We start from the raw sequence: 21,163 nt of genomic DNA, 5'->3' as shown, positions 1-21,163 counted from the left end.
TGTATTTCTTACCTAAAGTGGATGTTATTTTACATGCTTATTATCAGAACATTGATAGCTGAAATAAAACGAAAATCAGCCCAATAATGCAGAACATTAAAAATAATTCTTTTTATTACAATAGTACACGCTTGAGCAAGCTTTGCTATCAGCAAGTCAGGAGATAGAAATGAATGCAGATAACCCAGCAGCCATACAAAATGTAGTCTTACAGAGAGATGACTTGCAGAATGGACTGCTCAGCACTTGCCGGGAAGTGTCCCGAGCCACCGCGGTAAGTACCACGTTCTTCCCAGCAAAACTTAATGAAGTATGAAATGATTATGTTCATATTCCTAATTGCATTGGCTTTGCTTATTTTTTATTTTTTTTTTACTGCATCCTAGCAAAAACTCCTTTGTCTGTTACTTGCTTGTGTTTTTGTCAAAGGTGGATGGAAAGTGATCTTTTCACTGCATTCATCGAGTGGTCTAATTTTGGGGTTTTTTGGTGGTTTTTTGCCACGAAAGGGTGTATACTGGCTTAATTGCTGTGGTGCTTATCATTTGAAATATGAGAATTCGATAACAGAAGAAGGAAATAATGCAAATAAGCTATTTCATGTGATGGCAAAATGTAGCATCAAGCACAAACTTTATTCCACCTATTTTAAGCAAAAGCAGCTGCAGGACTGCCGTGGTCTCTCTAATAGTGGGCCATTACATTTAAAAGATCTTTCAAATTATGCAATTCCAAAAGTCTTTTAAAAAAGGGGGATAAGAAGGAAATTGCTGTTAACTGTCTTTTTCCAGTTTGTGATGGTTTCTATGCTGAAATGACAAGGAATCATTTTTGCCTACTTACAGATATATCCATAAATGTGTCAAATTCCAGGGGGTAGCTGTGGTAAAAACTGATCTGATGTCAGCCTTGAAACCCTGGTTGTAGTCTGAGTGTTGGACTGTCTTGTAGAAGGAATTGGTTGGACACAAAAAGGGAATCAGGGGAAAGGAAATCCTCAAGATACACTTTCCCTCATTAACTTTTTAATTTGTTCTAAATGACTAAATTGCCTGATGTAGGCTGCAGGAGTGAGATGGTGGGGCTGACCTCAGAGAAGAATAATTTGGTTTGGGTTTTTTTTTTTCCCCCACCTTTTCCTTGTGGTGTTTGCAGTTGCCCATATGTAGAGCAGGGGTGTGTTGGCTGCCTGGGGCAGTCCCTGGCAGCCCTGCAGGCGGGGCTGGGTGAGTTACATTTCCCCTGCAGAATGCAGAATGCACTGCCTGTGCACACACATGCTGTGCACTCACACATGTGTATTCTGGGTGATAAAAGAGACAAATTTGCATCCGTTTTTTGTGGCTTTTCTGCCTGGCTGGAGAGACAGCTTAAGATCCACATGCCTGCTGACTGTAAAGGCGTTTTCTGAAGAATTTGCCCTTGCCTACCTTTTTTTGTTAGTGAAAAGACAAAATGCTATTTGTTTGAATTTCATTCAGTATCATTAGAAATCAAAAAGCTGATTAAACATTGCATTCTCTAAATTATGTATCTATTTGTTGCTGGTGTCTATTTATGTGTTACTTCCTGAAGTTTTATGCCACTGAAAAAAGAAAATTTTTTTTAATTGAATGTGCATCCCTAATTCTTTACATTTACTTAGGAACTGGAAAGAGCTTGGAGAGAATATGATAAATTGGAGTATGATGTAACTGTAACAAGGAACCACATGCAGGAGCAGCTTGATCGGCTTGGAGAAATTCAGGTGTGGCAAAGATCTTAAAGTACATTCAATTCACTTTGACTTTCTATGAGTTTTAAAACAAATGCAAAAAGGAGGACAAATGGTGAACTAACTTATAAACCTTTAATTTCTTTTTCTACCTTGTAAATTCAGAAGAAGTCTTCAGATTTTCTTTTTTCTTTTCTTCTTCCATTTTTTGTTTGTTTGTTTGTTTTTGTGTTTTTTTTTTTGTTTTGTTTTTTTTGTTTGTTTTTTGCTTTTTGTTTTTTGCTTTTTGTTTTTGTGGGGTTTTTTTTTGGTTTTTGGGGGTTTTTTGTGGTTTTTTTTTTTTTTTTGTTTTGTTTTTTTTTTTTTTTTTTTTGTGTGTGTGTGTGTGGTTTTTTTTACTTTATAACATTGGTATTCCTTTGTCTGGAAGCTTCCTTTGTTTCAGTGAGCAGGTTTGAAACAAGGTGCTTTTCTCAAACCTTAGTTGCTCTGACAGTCATAGTATATCTTCACAGAAATCCTTCCATTTAACTGAATATTTTAAAATTAAATCATTTTTCCAAAAGAAATTATTACAGAAAATGCTCTAGGTGTTGCTTCAGGCCTTTACAAACAAAGGGTCCTGCTGTGTGTTTTAGTCCTCACTGTGCAGGTCAGGGCAGTGATGGTGCTGAATTTCGTCCCTTCCCTTCCCTTCCCTTCCCTTCCCTTCCCTTCCCTTCCCTTCCCTTCCCTTCCCTTCCCTTCCCTTCCCTTCCCTTCCCTTCCCTTCCCTTCCCTTCCCTTCCCTTCCCTTCCCTTCCCTTCCCTTCCCTTCCCTTCCCTTCCCTTCCCTTCCCTTCCCTTCCCTTCCCTTCCCTTCCCTTCCCTTCCCTTCCCTTCCCTTCCCTTCCCTCTTGCAATGTATCCTAATGCACTGTCCATACATGCTGTTTATTTGCTGACAGACTGAATCAGCAGGGATACAGCGTGCTCAGATTCAGAAGGAACTGTGGAGAATTCAGGATGTCATGGAGGGTTTACTTAAACATAAACAGCAAAGAAGCTCTTCTGAGGCAGGTAAGCAATGGTTCTGTCACATAGGAAATGAAATTGCATCATAGAAATTTTTAAAGTATAAGCTCCATTGTTGCTTTTGTATGTTTGAAAAAATGGCACAATGACTAAGAAAAGAACAGAGCAAACACTGCTTGAAGTTGATGCTTGGTGATTTTGTTTGATAGCAACAGGTATAACCTGTTCATATTTTAAAAGCTGTTTATTGAAAACCATTTTTCTCTTCTTTTCTCCCTACACCTTCTCCCCTTCCCCCAAACAGGCATCATGCTATCGAGGACATTTTCTTCTATTAAATATAAAAATGAGGTATGGCTTTAGCATATTTTACTATTTTAGCATTATGGAAGTTGCAATATGGCTATTATAAAAACAAGTGAATATTTTGAGGATGTCTGAAGGATGTATTCAGTATGTTTTGGTAAAAACACTGCATTATGAACTAGTTTTAAAGACTGATACCTCCACTAGTAATTCTAACACTTATTTGAACTGTGTCTCTGTATTCTCACTGGTATGTTTCTCTTTTCCATTTCTTACCTTTCCTCTCCCTAGGCTCTTGCCATAGAAATACATACTCTGATTTATGGATATGTTTTCTACCCACCACACTTTTCATGGGAAGAAATACATTGCTTTATATGTTTATTCAGATATTGAGCCTGGTTCTCAGATGGCCAGAGCACCCACAAGAAGAGCTGAAAACTGTGGGAGCTCCTAAATGTTCAATTCCTCTGAAAATCTGGCTGGAAGTTACAATATTAAAGGGACATTGTCATGGTTATCTAAAGTGCATGCAATGTACATCTGGCTTACAGAACTTTCTATAAGTCTCGTTTATGTAAAAATCTTTCAAAAGAGAATGGATTTAATTTTTTTAAGTACAATTTAGAGAGTTTGTAAAAGTCCAACAGAAAGTCCAGGCATTAGAAGAACTTTTTTTGTTGTTGTTATTAAATGAGACATTGTCCCTTTAACTGCAAAATCTATAGCTGCTGTAGCCATGGTAATATATTTTTCTTTTTTAAGTTATAAATACTTGTACCAGGTGCACACGTCTAAATAAGGTGACTATTCTACAATCTTTAGGAAGAGGAAGTAGTCCCACCTCGTCCTCCACTCCCTCGGTCCTATGACTTTACAGAGCATCCTCCCATAATCCCCCCTCTGCCCAGTGATAGCAGCTCCTTGCTCTGTTATAGCAGGGGCCCAGTACATCTGACAGAAGAAAAGAAGATGTACCAAGTTCAAGGATATCAGAGAAATGGATCTTACTGTGTAAGTGGCTTAAACTGCCACGTTGTTCTTGAAGCATCCTCCCTCCTCTGCACAGTCACCGTTTTTGTTTATTCATCTGGCTACTTTTGTGTGATGGTTTCACTTTTATTTAGTTTTGTATGTAGCCGCATCATTTGCTCTTCACATTTTCCTGTCATGTGTTCTGTGCATATATCAAATGTCTTAAGACTTAAATTTCATAAACTTAGACTCTTCTTCTCACTAGTTCTTTAAAAACCTCTGGGCTCAGTTTTCAAAGCTTATACCAGTTTGTTTCCAGAAAATAATTTTAAAACCCCCACAACTCTGCCTTTTTAAGGCAGGTTTTTTCCTGTAATTTCTGATTGTCTGCAAATGTTGTCGCTCAAATTAACTACCAAAAAGTACTCCTGCCATCCCACTTGGACAATGAAATGATGTCTTCAGGTGTGAGCAGAGTTACCACAAAATAATTGGTTTGAGTCTTAAGACATAAATACTTGGACTAAAATGCCTGTTTATTTACCTGATGCCTTGATGTTCCTCAGGGTCCTGATTATAGGCTTTATAAGAGCGAACCCGAGTTAACTACAGTAGCAGAAGTGGATGAGTCAAATGGTGAAGAGAAAACAGAACCAATTTCAGAATCAGAATCTTCTGCTAAAGGTTTGTCCCCAGGCACAGTGTTTAACAACCTTTCCAGCCTTTTCACAAGGAATGCAGAGTTCAGCTGTGTTATAGAGAAGCTGCCTCGTGGTTTGTGTCATTGCAGCCTGTCCATTTCTCAGTTTGATGGAACAGCTTCAACAATAAAATAATGATTTAATTATATGACGAGAGAAATTTCAGTCAATTACACCGCAGAAAAATCAAACATTACACTCACCAACAACCCTGAAATCCTTATTGACACCATGTCTAATCACATCACTCACATTCCCCACACACCATTCCCTTGAACAATTACCCATTTTATGTTCTTGCCCTTGAACAATTACTCAGTTTTTGAATCAAGCTCCCGATGTTATGTCGCTGGAACGTCCAAAAAGGCAGCACCACAGAATTTTCAGGCTCTCATAAGGCAGGGAAACAATGTCTTTTTCTTTTTTTTAATCTTGTAATTGTTGAATTGCCTTCTGTCCTCTGATATAATAGGAATAATGATCATGACCTTGGAGTGTACAGACAATAAAGGTCTTTGCAATTGCTAAATGCTTTAGATTCTTCTCTTCTTCTAGCTCCCATAAAAGCCACTAATTGCTTAGTAGAGTCTTTTACCAGGAAGTGCTTCTCAATTCTGTTTGTTAAAACACACAGAATAGTTTGTTAAAGGTGACTTCAGGAAAATGCTCAGCTTTAGCACCTCCCAAAAACCATATTAAGAGCTTTGAGAAAAAGTACCTAAACCTAGCTATTTTTTACCCTAAGGATTGAGGTAGCCAGTGCCAGCAGGATCACTGCTTTCTGTTTCGGTGCTTTGACTAAGCATTTACAGAGCCGCCTGACACAATGATAACAGAATTTTACCAAGAATTATCGTTATACAAAGATACTGTTTTCATCAGAATGGTCATAAAGATTCTTAAAACTAAGGTTATACAATTTGAGTATAAACTGTTTAAATGGCCCTGTGATATAATTAAGCTTGCACTTACCACACAGTTTGTCAATTCAGATTCTCTGTTGTGTCTGCTGAGATACAATGTTAAGGCACATAATTAAATTTCTGTTAACTTGATGGCAAAAAATGGAGTATTTATCCTGATATTTGCTAATCATCAATGACCTAAATTAAGAACCTTGTCTTTCTGACAACATGCCTAGGCTTTATTGACCTGTGATGTTTCTGATTATTCACAGTAATTTATGTCAAGGGGGAAGTAATGATAAAGACAAAATAAGAAAATCTACACTGACTGTATAAAGCCGCTCAACACTTATTAAGCACCCTAGTCTGCTTTCTGTCTCAAAGACAGAAATTATTTTATTATGTCCATTTGTAGACAAAGAGTCCCCAGTCAGGGAAAGCAGCAGTGCAAATTCCTCTAAGAGAAATAATATTTAGAGGTGTGGAACAGAATAGCTGCAGTGGTAGCCAGCAGTGAGAGGCTTTGTGTATTCTAAAACTCCCTTCAGTCTGTTGTTTATCATAGCTGTGTTTTATCATTTGAGCATATTAATTTTCTAACAGACATTTCTTGTTCTGGGCATTCACTCTTAATAACAATCCCCATGCAGTAGAAAAATATAACAATTTTTGATTGTTTCAGTTCTGTTATGGTGTGTAAGCCATTACAGCTCTATGCTGCTGCAGGAAACATTTTTATGTCATTCTGTCTTAAGTTTTTAAGCTGATAAGGAAAGAAACTTAAAGGCAGCTCATCTGAGTTTTTTCTGTCTTGCTGTTGTAAGAAGTTGTACTTAAAGGCTGGCAGTTTCTTATTGAGGGTGGTTCTAAAAATAAATAATTTCAGAGGAAATTTTAAAAGGTTTTGCCCATTACTGTACTGAACACTTCCATTTCCCTCTCTTCCCAAACATCAGCAATTAAAGAGAAATGAGACCGTGTCAAATACGAGGCCAGAGGAATATTTGTGACCTCTGTGGTAAAGATGTATGTGAAGGTGACACAAAAAGAAAATGGAACTCTGCTGTGTTTTTATGTCTAAAGGAGACCCAAGGTGTTGCTTTATAGCAGAAATATATCCTCAGCTCCTGTTGCCACTCCCCAGCTGACCAGGCTAAGGGGTGATTTCATCCATACATAGACATGAACATAGCTGTGCACACACAAATGAGGCCATCCCAGAGCTGGCTGGACCTTCAGTATCTTCACCCATCAACTCTCAGTACCACTTCCTGAATCTGCCTTTTGAAGGAGAGTTACCAAGGCTGACAATGTGTCTTTTCTAGAAAACGAATGAACAGTTTTGGACAGTGTTTTGCACAGCACTCAGTATGTTGCTTTGCTGTTTTGCAGGCTCACATTTCCCTGTGGGAGTTGTACCACCCAGAACCAAATCCCCAACGCCAGAGTCCTCAACAATAGCATCCTATGTCACTTTGAGGAAGAATAAGAAGATAGATCTAAGAACGGTACTTCAAAATAACCTTTGAGCGTTGAACGTGTTCATTTTTAAGTTTTGGTAGTTACTCCAAAAGTTGAAGTTGTTTTCGTTCTCTGTACAAAAAAAAAAGAAATTAAAAGTTTAAAAAGTCACTATTATAAAAGCATTGTATACTAGATTAATGGAGGCAGCTTTAGAAGGAATGATAAAATTATAAATGCCATGTATGCTAAACTGCATGGAGACACTCAGACTGGGCAAGAATTAAATGGTAAATGATAAATCTACTGAAGTTCAGGCTTGAGTTGAAAGCACATGAAGCATCTTTCAAACAAGCAGCCCCTTTGTAACAAACACAGGCTTTTATTTATTTCAATGCTAAAAGGATTTGGGAAATAGCCAGAGCAGCCACAAAATAAGGATGTAGTGAACAAACCTGAAATTTCAGATTAGACAGTTCTGTAGTCTCTGGGTTAAAGACACACGTTTACAAGTAGCTCATGCAAAAGAAAGGGAAACTTTTGCCATAGTTACAGCCCAAATAGTGGAGGAGAAGTTGTGAGAAAACTGGGAGAGGAGAGAGAAACTCCCAGGATGTTGACTGGAGAAAGAATACCACTTCTGTTTACAGTTACTGTAAATGTACTGAATGCAGCTGATTAGCCTGAAGTCGATTTTTATCTATCATAAAAAGTACAAATCTGCCTGAAAACCAGTAAATTTCAAGGAAAGAGTAGGTAAATGGGTGTTATTTTGGGAAAAATATAACACTTAGAATTACAGATTTTTAAGTGGTAATAAATTCAGTTCGTTTCAGCCTGCGCTTGCAGTTCAATGATGCCCAGCTGTAGTTTTTCTTGAAATAAAAAGGCAGAAATTACTATTAGATCAACTGGTATAAATGTCCTGCATCATTAAATTTCAATTATGTTTCTGTCTCAGTCAAATATCTTGTGTTTGCCAGTTTTATAATGTCTGGTAAATTGTTTCAGCTTGAGAGGGTGGCTTTGAGAGAGCACCTACCCATTCTCCTAATGTTTATAGTTGGTGATGGTAATGTTTTGTTCAGAAGAGCAAATTATTCCTTCCTTTTATTCCAAATTTCAGTGTTCATTTATTGATAATTGAGTTTTTACTCTTTTTTTCATATACATAGGAGGTCTTTATTTGCCCACTATTTTTCTGCTCTTTAGTAAATCATTAGGTGATGTTTTCTGGTAAGTTACCAGTATGAAATCTTAGAGGTTTTTTTGATACACATATATATTTTCTCTTCCATTGAAGGAAAGACCAAGGAGTGCAGTGGAGCAGCTGTGCCTTGCAGAAGGCTCACGGCCTCGAATGACTGTGGAGGAGCAGATGGAAAGAATAAAGAGACACCAACAAGCTTGTCTGAGAGAGAAGAGGAAAGGACTCAATATTATTGGTGTTTCAGACCAGTCTCCTTCCCAGAGCTTGTCCCATGTCAGGGATAATCCATTCAAATTAGCACAGGTGGGTCTCACAGTGATGAAAATCCAAAAGAGTTTATTTGGGGCTAATTGTAGAGTCACAGACTCAAAAAACCTTCATGCTGACACCTAAAGCCACTTCTTTGCCTTCTAGGAAAACACATAGTGCAAATTGATTAGGCATTATGATGTTTGGTAACAGGGTGGGGTGTTTCGGTTAAATTTAGCCAACAATGTGCAAATTGCAAGGTTTGTGACTAAAAACGAGATCAGGGAGGATTGTGACTCCATTGATGTTGAAATGAAGTCAATGGTGATTTTTCTGCAATGTAATGTATTGAAACATCTGTAACTTTTTTAGGTAGGAATGTGTATTTATGATCAGAGCTCCTAAGTGGTGCTGTTCTGCTGTGGTGTTTGAGCCTATAAGTACATTAAAATAGAACCCACACTTCAGTTTTCACTCATTCTTAAACTTGTTTATTTGCCTATAAAGTTTATTAATGGGTAAAGGGTGGGGAGAGAAGAGGAAGATCTAACTGTTCGTCATCAACCAGGAAATATTATTCTGAATATATCTCTAAAAAAACCTCCAAACAAACAACCAAAACCCAAAAAGCCAAACCAAACCCAGATTTGGGATGGCAGATATTAGACAGCCAACTACTTTCTAAATATTTAAAATTAATTTTCTTTTCCAGTAGCTTCATGGAGTTAATTTTTGGTTGTTTTTTTGTTTCTTTGGGTTTTTAGTCTTCTGGAATACTTGTTTCTTCAGACCACACTATTTACTGACTTTTTTAAAATTATTTTTTTAATTATTTGCTTTTCTACTTGTACAGAAATGCCTTCCCTTTTTTGTTTTGTAGGCATTTAAACATCTGCTTTTCCAAAAGCGGGTTAACAATGTTGCAGTGTCAGGAAGGTATTTCCAAAGATGTTTTAGCTTTGCATTTTGGGTTGGCTTTTTCCCCCTCTCAGCATGACAAGCTGCTACAGAGCTATATAAAAGTTACTTTTTCTTCAAGAACTTTGCATCCCCAGAAGACTCCAAATTCCAGTTTAGCCTTTGCAATAGAGCATCTGCATTTGGGCTGACATCAGGAATGCTGCATGTGAAGGGAGTTGCTACAAATATTTCTGTGATTAACACAGAAGAGGTCGTGCCAAGCAAAGCTTTGCAGATGGTTCTTTGAGTAGTTTTTACCGAGGTGTTGAAGCTTTGCCTCTTCCCTGTGGTCTTGTTCCATCCCTCAGGGTGGGGGAGCTGCAGTCCTGTGTGTCACACCAGGATGGGCCAAATCTGTGCCAGAACTCAGAATTATTCTGTTCCTTGCACCATGTTCCTCAGTCTCTGTAAAATCAGGGCTCTGTGGATGATAAGGAATTTACAGAGTAACTGAAGAGATCTCTGAATTGAATATTTATCTAATAGCCCGTGTTACAAAGTCACTTTTTCTATCACAACTTTAATTCTTCCAGAATGCTATTTGGCTAAAAGCCCCAGGATGAGGTATTATGCTGAATAATAGCTTTTATTTCTAAAAGCATCGTTTTTATGTCTATTGATTTTTAGAAAAATGGTGCAGTGGCATTAACTGCTGGAAGTCTTTTCGACTGTGGTTTGGTTATTTAAGAATTGGAGGGGGAAGAGGATTTTATAAATGGCCTGCTGTGTAATTTTGAAGTGATTACCATAATACAAAAGGAAGTTGCTTCACAACTGTTGTTGGGACAAGCATATGATAAGGGGTTCATACTTTAATTTAGGAGAGCAGAGACACTGATTTATGAACTGACTTACGTGGAATTTCCTCTTAATAGAGTGCATGTGTTAGATCACAGAAATTCAGCTTTGAGATTTACTGCTTCCATGGCTCCTATTTTTCTCAGCTCCAGTTCTCAGATGAGCCTCCCTTTGGGTCTGCCAATATCGTGTTCACAGTTCACAGTCTTCAGTCACCTCTACCATCCTTCCTCAAAATTTTTATATCAACTTATTCTCTGCACAAGGGATTTTTTTCTTTTTGAGACATAATTAATATCCTCTGTCATTATCAGATACTGTGTTGTCCTCTATTAAATCAGTTCACACCACAGGCTTGGAGGATGCCCAAGATAATTGGAGGGAGTGCATGCAGGTGCACTGTGAATTTTGTGCTGAAAGCAGATTTTTATCAATTTTTTTCCTTAAAACCAGAAAAAGCCATTTTATAAAAAGAGCAGTGCTTATGAATGCAAGTAAGAATGCTGCTAAGCTGATTTGTGACTGAGCTAAATATGAATGAAATTTCAGAAGATAAGGGTGACATTGGAGAGGAAGAAAGTACAATAGTCTTACAGACAAAGTAATGTTAGACAGGCTGAACTGTTTTGAAAGGTACAAGAACGAGAAAATTCCGAGTCCTTAATGATTTCCATTTCCCTTATTGCAATCTATGCTTAAGGTTTTTTCCAAGTTTTATTTTTTTTTTATTCAGACAGAGGATGGCGCAAGGCTCAGAACTGAGACTGTGATAACTTTTGTAACAATATGTCCATGTACCAATTTTGTTCCACAGAATCGGAAAAAGGATGATACAGTATCTGGTAACATGAAGGAGTTCGAGAGCACCAGTAGAGAAAATAATTCCAAACAAAATAATGGACGTCCTGGAGAAGAAATAGCCCAGCTAAAAAATGATCGGGATCAAGAACATAATTCAAGTTTTACTGAAGAGGTACAAAAATATTCCTCATTAAACTGTTCATCAGTTTGTCTTGCAGTAACAAAGTATTTTGAGAGACACACACCAGAGTATGGGAAAGTGAGCCACTTCCTTTTGCTTGGAAAATTGTTGGATATGCAATATTCCATAGAGAATGACAAAATTATATTGGATTTGTCTGTGGCTGAGACATTGAATTTTCTTGTATATAGTCTTTCAATAATAATCATTGACATATTCATTACTTAGGCTACCCCAGTGTCATTTTTGACAGCCATTTAATGTCCCTGAATTTTTGTTTGGTTGGCTATAGTGCATCAAATCATTTATAGAAAGCAGAATAAAGCTGACATAACAAATTATACATGGAAGGAGGCAGAACCTGTACTTTTACATATTTGTCACTGCTTTGATTTCTGTCATGGAACAGTTATGTTTGGCAGGGAATTACCTTGGTGTTTCTGGTACTAAAGTGCCCTTAACACTCAGCAAAACCAGACTGACTGTGAAGAATGGATTACTAGAGTTGCTACATAATTATATCCTGTTTATAGTTTAATATTTTTTTAAGTATTGTGTAGAGTTTTTTTCTTCTTCTATATCCATATTCCTCAGTTAAACATTCTCTTGTTTAATAATCCTTTTGTTTTCCTATTTTATATTTAGTTTTTTTTAATATATATCTGATGGAAAATGGTATAAAATCCAATAACTAATTTATATTGTTATCCATTAGAAACACTTCCTTATTGAGAGGAATTATTTACTATTCCTTACTGTTGCTTTGTTAATAAATATGCAAATATTTCAAAAGGAAATTTAGGTAACACATTCAAATTATTTGTATGTAATCAGACTCTAAGAGCAGCATTCAGTCTTATCAACAAAATATTGCAGCATCTGGAATTTTTGTTGGCATCGTGAAGAGAGGAATAGCATGGAAAAACAGGCAGGCTGCAATCCAAAGAGTTCTGGAAGTTATTAAGTCAGACCCTGCCCATGGCCTCTGGTATAAGTTTGAGGATAACTCTATTAACCTGCATGGTATTGATAAAAATTTCTTAAGTTATGTAATTCTGAGTTACTAAGTATACATGATGGCAAAATTTGTCTGTTAATAAAACTGTTTCCTGGTACTGTATTTCTTATCTGCCACTTAGTGTGTGTTACAGCTTTGTGTTTCATGATTTTGATTTTTTTATAGCTGTCAAAAACTGATGATCTTTTATCAGATGCACATGTTGTATCTGACTCAAAAGAAGTGAATAATGAAGAGAAAGCAGAAAAGAAAAATAAATTTGAAGAAACACATGATGGTGATATAAGGTAAAAATCAAACAAGATGTTCAGAGGCTATTTTAAACTTGCATGTTGTATTTATTAGCTGAATGGACCAAGAAATTGCCATAAATACTGAAAAGGTTTATTTGTATGGTTTTGAGTGGTTGACATATAGGGAAATCTAGTGAGAGGCTTAACTGCTGCAGGGTTTCAGTCAGAGTTGATGAGTTGGTGGATGAAGCAATGTTTATTTTCAAGTGATGTCCCAGTTGTAAACAGAATGCACTCATAATCCTAGTTTTGGCCTCCAAAATGTGTTTAATAATGTCAGTTCAAGCTTTGTATCAGTTTATTATGAACACTTCAGGCAGTGCTTCCATCGCATGCTCTTTATTGCTGATACTTAGGGGCAAAATAAACATCTTATTCTACATCTCCTGCTTTAATTTTTACCTCACTACTTTGCAGCATTGTGGAATTAGAGGGATACTGTATCTTGGATATTCCTCCCTCACGATTCATAACTTCAGTGTAAGTTGCACTGCAGGTCCTGGGTGATTTCTCACATTAAGTCATAACTTCCTTCAGCAGGAGGAAACTGCAGGAGTGTGTAAAGGAAAGGAATTAAATTCCAGGTGCTTTTTAAAAAGTGTAACTAAACAAAGTAGAAGGGTTTCAAAATGCCTGCTTAATTTATGCTACCTGGACTTGCAAGTTGCAGGAGAAAATTAAATTATAGCTCCTATACTTAGTGGTTAACACCTGAAATTGAATTAGAGCGAGTTCTAAAGGCTGTGCTTTTTTTAAGCAGCTTGCAGAGTGTGACCACAGTTGCAAACCACAAACCCAAAACCAGCTCAGAAGAAAGTGAAGTACTTAGTGTTCAAGAACAAGGAGGGATTGTGTCTTCATTTGAATTAGCAGCACAGTCTTCAAAAGGAAATCAGGCAGCAGCAGGTACGGAAAAGAGTTTGACTGAAGCACAACTTAACCCAGTACATGTGTAAAACTTGATTTCATTTTGATTGTGTCATTTGATGCTCTGAAGCCCTTGTGAACTGAAAATGCTGAGCTAGCCTACATGTGAAGTGTACAGTTTTATCATGTACAGAAAAATAGTTTCCCAGGGGACAGCTACAGAAATTCCATTTTTCTGAGGTTTTAATATAGCTTTTATAGTTGCTAATTCAGGGATTTAAATAACTGTTGCCAGAAATTGAGTCATACTATAGTTGCTGGTTGGAGCAAGTCCTTCCTTTTTCATCTCAGTCCTGGACATGTGTAGACTTTTTACCATTACTTCCTGCTGCTGAGTGACCTTAGATATGCCCAAAATTGTGGATTTATTGAGAGCTTCCAGTATTTTAAACTAGCAAGTAAAAGACTCCAGTTTGACCATGTTTGGAGGAGTAATAAAGATGAAGAAAACAGAAAACACCACCTGACTGCTACAATGACTGGTGGTGGACTGTTTTGCAAGAAGAGAAGAGTGGAATAAAGCAAAACTGTATGCAAAGAAGGGGGAAAAGAGGGGAGTGAGTTGGGAAGGAGGAAGGGAGAAGATAGAATTCAAGACATTATAAGGATATTTACTGATGGGAATGGTTAAGGAAGCCAAATGGTTCAACTTAGGGATCTAAAAGGTGATCTGGAGCTTTGTAGTGCAGTCAGCAATCCTTTCTGTGACTTGATAATCAAATCCAGAGCTTGTATTTTGTTCTGCTCAGCAGAATGAAAAAGCTTAGTTAATCTGAGCTGGGATATGAAGGTGGATCTGGGCCTATCCCAACTATTTAAATTTTACTTTTTTTCCCTGCTCTCTTTCTTGGCAACATAAAACATCAGCATTCATGTGTTTGCTGTTCTACTAGTTATTTCTAAGCCTGATTAAGGATCAACTGTGCTCTCCCCTGAAGCTGTGCTTTTTGTGCTGATCAGATTATTTAAGTCTTTACTTGTGTAGCTTTCATTTGTTTCTGCTTATATTTGCTAATGGCTTGAAATGGTGATTTTTTTCAAGCTTTTCTTTGTTCTGGCTCCTGTAACTTTTATTCTTATTTATTTTGCTGTATGACTCGCAGTGAAAAGTTTACCCTCTTCACCAGAGTCGTCCTTGTCACCAGCTCCATCCACCCAGACACAGCTCACAGAAGGATCACATTTCATGTGTGTATAGTTACAGAGAAGTACGTTCTCTTTTTTTTTTTTTTTTTCCCCACCTCTCCTGTTCCTAACATTCTTCCAGGTATTTGTGTATTGTTATTTTTGGGAGAAACATCTGGAGCTGATACTCAGCAAGACAAGAGTTTTTCCTGCAGTGTTGAATACAAATTAACCAGGAGACAAACAAATCCCTGTATCGATTTGCTTGCAAGGAGTGCATTCTCCATGGAGCTACAAAGAGAAAGGGCTAATTGGTTCATCAGGCATGTTCTCCACAACTGGCAGGGTAAAAGCCCTGGAAATTACACAGGAGGCCTGAACTGTTCCATAACAGGGAGTTCAGGCATGAGTGTCACTGCACAGGTGCAGATGAGTCTCGCTGCTTCAGTTGTGGTCATGGGCAAAATGGGCAAGCAGAGCTCAGACTTAGTGCACAGGAGGGAACGGCCTGAAGAATTTATGGCTTAAGACATAAAAATCCTACTTTTGTAATTGTTGTTTCTTCTTTATTTCTTTCTTTCTATGGAGAAAGCCCTACACAGCTGCTCTTTCCTGACAGAGTGGGTGATGGCTTCTAGGAATCAAGTTAGAAAGCATGAGTTAGTCTAGATTTACATGTTTTCTACCTGTGGTGTTACCCACTTAATGAATAGAATACTGGAAATAGAAAGTGTTTAGGCAAGTGTTTAACAAAATTAGTAGGATATCAGTGTGAATTGGCAGGAAGGGTCTGTTTAAACAAGCTTTCTACTAAAAGAATGACTTTTGTTTTGATAGCAATGTTAAATGCCATAGCTAATGGACTTTAAGAAAGCTTTAAAATCAAGAAAAAATTAAAATTGAGACATTCTCAGTCATTTAGCACGAGGAGATCTGAAAATGCATTTTTAAAAATTTACTGTCCCAGTTTCAATTGTCAGGGTTTCATTTTAGCAAAATCAGATGTATTAGTCATCACAGAGACCTTTCTAATATGAACTAAGGGCAAGAAACTATTCTACTTAAAAAAAAAAAAAAAGAAAATTATTAAAAATATTTTCTTCTTTTGAGAAAGTGGAAAATGCCATCTTCACATTCATTCCTGACACTGTTCCTGCCTTCCTGATGGGTGCTGTTTGCCATGATTGGATTTAGCTTGAATTTTTGTATCTTTATTCAAAATGTTTATTACAGAACTATTTTTAAGAAATGAGTGGGACATTCCTTCTGGAAATACTGATTTGAGTTAATGCTTTGCAGGTTCTGTATAAACATACACTCATTTATCATGCATCTCCTTTTTAAATAGGACAAACAAAAAACATGAGTTTTGGGTCAGTAATGAAAGTGAAACTGCACTGCTGGATTCTGTCTGTAGGTACGGGGCACCTGGCAGAAAGAGGGGAGCAACCAGAAATCCATCACCAGTTTAATTGCATTAAGCTGCTTTCAGCTCAGATCAGCAAATTCATTTTCTTTAGAATTTATGCTGAATAAAGTAGAAATTAATAGGAAAAGGCTTGCCCCTCCTTGGTGAGGTGTATCCCCACAGTTTTGCAGATGGAGCATTTCTGTGTTCAGGACAGTTCTACCCTCTAAAGAGGCTTTAATTGCTTAGAACAGAATGGTCCACCTGGAATGGCACTTGTCAGTCTGATTCTCTGCTTGCACATGCCTCCATGATGGAGAAGGAATTCCAGAACTTCAAACACATCCTTGTGGCTGTTCACTGTTTGGATTTTGGAAAAAGCTCTTAACTATATGCATGTACATTCCACACGCCGTTGGTTGTTTCCTTGGAGATCCAAAACAAATTTGTGCCATGAACTGGGCTTAGCATACAGAGGAGATGGATGGAGCACAGTGCTTCCCTGCAGTATTTCCTGCCCTTTACCTTCTGGGGCTGTTGCTTCCAGTATTCCAGTGCTTTGCTGAGAGATTTTGGCACATCTTTTAACATACAGGAATTCAGCAGCCCTAATTTTCAAGAAGTCTCATGTGGCAAAGGGAACTTCCAAGCTGTAGGATCAGCCCTGATCATGTGCAACCAAATTTTTCAGGCAGCATCTGGAAAATGTAGCGTAGATTGCAGGGAATGAAGAGGTAATACCTCTATTTGGCTTTTACAGTCAATTAGAAAAATGATACTCTTGGCACCATGCCGGGGGAATTTGCCATAGGAAATTGGTGGCACAGGATATTGTAGGACTAAGGAGAGAGCCCTTAACACAAGGCTCCTTTTTTGTCATTATTTTGCAGAGACAAATCTCTGTGTGTACCACTAGCCCTGTTAGATTTTAAGCATTGCATTTGCACTGAGTACTGGGGGGATAATGAAATTTTATACAGCACCTGGATTCAAGGCTCAGGAACATTTTTACCGATGAACTGTTAAAAGCTATTTATAGAGGTCCTTGCAGCAATTACCAAAATACAGCAAGCTCTGGGTGGAGCACTTGAACTATGCTGCCAGTACAGTGTAGCAACTCAATAATTCTGCATCCCTCTTCAAAATGTGCCTGGCATTTCTGAGACTAGTTAGGATCTTTGCTGTTATTACTGGTTTTAGGTGAAGAGCATTTGGAGATGACCATGTGTAACGGGATAAAACTCTCAGAGTAAACACATTTTCATTCAAAGTGCTGTCAATTTGAAAAAAAATCTCAGTTTTGCTTCTTTCTGTCAAAATATCTTGACAGCAGTATTATTCATCAGGAAAACAGAATTTGGAAACAACTGATTTCTAAGATACTTTATTATGTTCTATACCTACATTGCTAGGATGAGGTCAGGAATTCTTTGCTGTGTTTAATCCCCTGAGTTCTTTAGACAATATCCTGTTGCTAAAATAGAGTAACTTAATCTGTGTCTGTCTTTCAGCACTAACGGCTTCTGTTGAAACAATTCATGCCTGAGATGTATGGACCTGACCTATGAAAATACAAGAAGATATTGTACAGTATATTTTAAAGTTATTAAATTCATAGTTCTGATGCTTTTGGCCACAGAGCATCGTTTTTTCACTTCCTGGAAAATGTTTATTCCAAGAGAGCTTTAAATGGCCCACATGTACACTCAACAACCTTCAGATTGTTCTCCTGATACCAGCTTGCTGCTACGATTTCTGTGCACATAAAATAAAGGCTCTTTTCAATGTGCAGCCTACAGTCAGAACTTTATTTGCTGTTCTTCAGAATTTAATGTTCTTTTAATGATGGATCATATAAGTTTACTTTTTTGGCTTCTTTTAGATGCATAACTCGGTTAATTTTACATATCACCACTAAAACCTTGTTTTACACTTTCTAAACATAACGATTTATTGTTTTAACAATTTATTTGTAAAATTTTTATATATATATACATATAGATATATTTAAAATGTGCCATTTTTTTTATTGCTTAGTAAAAGATGTCCTGTTTCTGCTGTAATGATTTCTTGGTCAGGTTGCAATGTCAGCAGTTACTGCCACACTTCTGTCAACATAGACATTAATGTTAGTGGTTACGTTTTCTTGACTAAAATAGAGTGAAGGTATTTTGAGGTACTGGGCTTTTCCTTCGTGGGGTTAGGGTGTGTACAGCAATAAGCAGGTTTTCAATCCAGTACTTAGTTTGTGTACAAATGTAATTATGTTCATTGTGTATATATTATACAATGAGCACATACGATGTAAGTATAAGAAGCCACTTATTATTGTTCAAATACGAATGTTCATATCCCATTTCTTTTATATCATATTAAAATTAAATAAATGTTGATGTTCTTAAGGACTTGTATGGTTAGTGTTTCTTCCAGCAAACAGAGATGTCACACACTGTGTTCCGCCTTTTGATGTGGGGAATGCAACAATTCCTGTCCCATTGGCAACATCACCTGTCAACCAGAGTAGCAGTGACAGACTCTTAAGAGATCCCAGTCTTCCTCTTCGGGAAAGAATTAAGGCTGCAACACAGAACAAAACAGACAACCTGAGACTGAGATGCAAGAAATACAGGTTCAGCTCCTGGCTCTCCCAGACTTGTGTTGTGATACTGGAATAATCACTTAGTCATTCTGTGCCTCCGTTCCCTGCCTGTTTACACGGGAGGTAATAGCCTGTCTTAGTGGGGTGTGGTGAGCACTAATTCAATATTTGCAAACGCTGATTGCCAAGTTCAGTGGGGTTAAGGAGAGAAGTGTGCTGATTCCTGGAGGCTTTGGCATCTGCATGGAAACTGAAAGAAAACCTGAAATAATAATCTGTCAAGGGTTGTCACACTACAGATGTTACCAGCTTTGCTGTTCTGTCTCACACAGCTGCCTGAATTTGCCTGAGACAAAAGAGGTTTAGAAAAGAATTAAGAGAAACTAAAATATTTCAGGGAAAGCTTTTGAATTTAGGATGTAAAGCTAACAAATCTTCTGCAGGTTCAGGCAACTGCTGTGTGCTTCATTGCATGTGTGTGCCATAAGTGGTAAGGCAAGTTTCACAGGAAGGCAGCTGCCAGCTGCTGTTGTGCTTCTTTTATCATATAAATCATATCCCGATCAAGTTAATGTTGCTTTTCTAGAAACTGTATAATTCATGGTGCTTTTCCATAGAGGAGTGCCTGATACTGTCACACAGTTGGAAATTACCATTGCCTCTCTCCCCAAATAGGAGTTGGTGTTTGTTGAATTCTCCTGGCAGTCCCAGCTCTGCTGCCAGTTCTTCCTGGTGCTCTTTGCCACAAAGATACAGAGTGTGTTGTCTGGCTACCTGTTGTTCTGCCATTTTCTCTGCAAAGTCAAAAAATAGGGGTCAGAATTCAGCAGCAGAGCCTGGAGGGGTCACAGTGAAAGAGGTGGCTGAAGGAAAGATGAACAATGATGCAGGCATACAGCATCAAGCTGAAAAGTTACCACATCACCCTCTGTTTTTGGAAACAGCAGCCTCAAGTTAGTGCATCCTTCCATCCAAAAGACAGAGCAAAGAACAGGAATGTGATTTTTATTGCTCAACCAACCCAGGCTTAAGTTCAGTGGCATCACTGGAACACCTGAGGCAAAGCAAACAGGACACACCCTGTTCTCTCCCTAACCCTGCTAGAGAGAGCTGCTTGCTGTCAAGTTTTGCAATCTCTTTCTGCCCTTGCTGCCAAGAAAAGAATTGGAACCAATAAAGGAAAGAATGACTAAGTGATTTTTGGACATTTGTAGATGTTGTCTGTGTCTAAAGCAGTTGTTGGTTTGGTATATCTGCAAGGAATGTGCAGTTTATACTGGAGCTGGGCAAGGAGGGGGGAGAATGAGCAAGTTTTGCTGATAGAAAATTTGTTGGCTTTGTTGGCAAAGACAGCAAAGGTGAATGATGCAGGAATGTAATAATGATGATCATAGACTGTAATTTCACCTCCTGTGGGCACTTGCTGCAAAGACTTGGAGTTTCATGGGGTGCTCTATTTTTTTGTCTTATGGAAAAAAAAATAATAAATGTATGGCTTTGTGTTATCACAGAGCATCTACTGTTTCTTACCTCATCAGAATAACTCATCCCAGTCATCATACTCCTGAGATATAGAAATATCAGAATACTGATATGGTCAGCCTTCAGACATCTATTTTAAGTTTGTATCTAGGATATTTTTATATTTCTGACTGATTGCTTTATTGGCTATTGCACTGACACTTGTATATATAGAACGTGCTTTTTTTTCAAAAGCAAGAGTCCTTAGGAATAATGCAACACATTCTCTACAGATGTTCATGCTTTTCAGAACCAATTACATCTATTTTTGTCTTTTGTTCACCGTTTGCATTGTTCCAAGGCTACTAGAGAATGTGATTCTTTTGAGTCCCTTAATAAAGTGACATTACTCAAAAAGTTATAGTTGGTGTCTTGGCAGTTTTTGTATGTTGTGGACTGGCTCAAAGGGAAAGACCTCACCAGGCAGCTGAGACCCAAACCTTATTTATGTTGTCACTGAGGTGGAAAAAGTAGTCTTCAGTTCACATTTCCTCAGAACTGTGTGTCAGAAAATGAATACAGTAAGGTTCTGTTTTCAGGAAATCAGAAAAAAAGAATTGCACATTTCAGTTGAAATCACATTAATTGGACAGTCTGTGACAGAATTCTTATCCACCCTATTGGATCCACTAGCTGAACCAGGAGTGCATACCTGAAAAACATTAATGAATTACACTGTCAGTAATAGATTTATTAAATTCTCTAGGACTTAGAGTAGTGTCTTAAGTTGTACCCTAAGTGAGCAAAGCAGCAGAATAGAAGACCTTTAATCAGTGGTGCTGTTGGATAAGTCTTAACTCAAACTTTTCATTATATTTTAAAGATAAGATGGAGGGGTTTTATTTTTCCTTTTCTAATAAACCATAAGTAGTACTCACTCATTCAGATCTCAGAAATGGCTCATCATGTCATTTCCACACAATACTGTTTTGTTCCTGGGACCCTGGATTGTGCTACAACTATTTTCACAAGTTATTGTAGGGTAGTTTAATCTTAC

At 37.6% G+C, this 21,163-nt stretch overlaps 1 protein-coding gene across 5 annotated transcripts in view; it reads left to right on the top strand.

Annotated features, from left to right (window-relative positions):
- Window positions 1-20,488, top strand: part of PLEKHA5 (pleckstrin homology domain containing A5) — a 158,995-nt gene extending 138,507 nt beyond the window's left edge. For 3 of the 5 annotated variants that reach the window (XM_083859605.1, XM_083859604.1, XM_083859602.1), the window contains 12 exons: window positions 125-274; window positions 1,646-1,747; window positions 2,662-2,773; window positions 3,033-3,079; window positions 4,576-4,693; window positions 7,008-7,123; window positions 8,380-8,589; window positions 11,108-11,266; window positions 12,459-12,580; window positions 13,347-13,492; window positions 14,617-14,721; window positions 17,558-20,488. In XM_083859605.1, coding sequence (XP_083715731.1) covers window positions 125-274; window positions 1,646-1,747; window positions 2,662-2,773; window positions 3,033-3,079; window positions 4,576-4,693; window positions 7,008-7,123; window positions 8,380-8,589; window positions 11,108-11,266; window positions 12,459-12,580; window positions 13,347-13,492; window positions 14,617-14,711 — 1,377 coding nt within the window. In that variant the 3' untranslated portion in view covers window positions 14,712-14,721; window positions 17,558-20,488. Of the gene's footprint in view, window positions 1-124; window positions 275-1,645; window positions 1,748-2,661; window positions 2,774-3,032; window positions 3,080-3,859; window positions 4,049-4,575; window positions 4,694-7,007; window positions 7,124-8,379; window positions 8,590-11,107; window positions 11,267-12,458; window positions 12,581-13,346; window positions 13,493-14,616; window positions 14,722-17,557 lie in introns of all 5 variants that reach the window. The other 2 variants (XM_083859606.1, XM_083859603.1) reach the window with 2 other exon arrangements.
- Window positions 20,489-21,163: the final 675 nt, after the last annotated feature.

This window comes from Zosterops lateralis (genome assembly GCF_965231275.1).
Source record: "Zosterops lateralis genome assembly, chromosome: 4".
NCBI lineage: Eukaryota > Metazoa > Chordata > Aves > Passeriformes > Zosteropidae > Zosterops > Zosterops lateralis.
The sequence above is the reverse complement of the archived record's forward strand: the minus strand, read 5'-3'. Positions and strand labels throughout refer to the sequence as shown.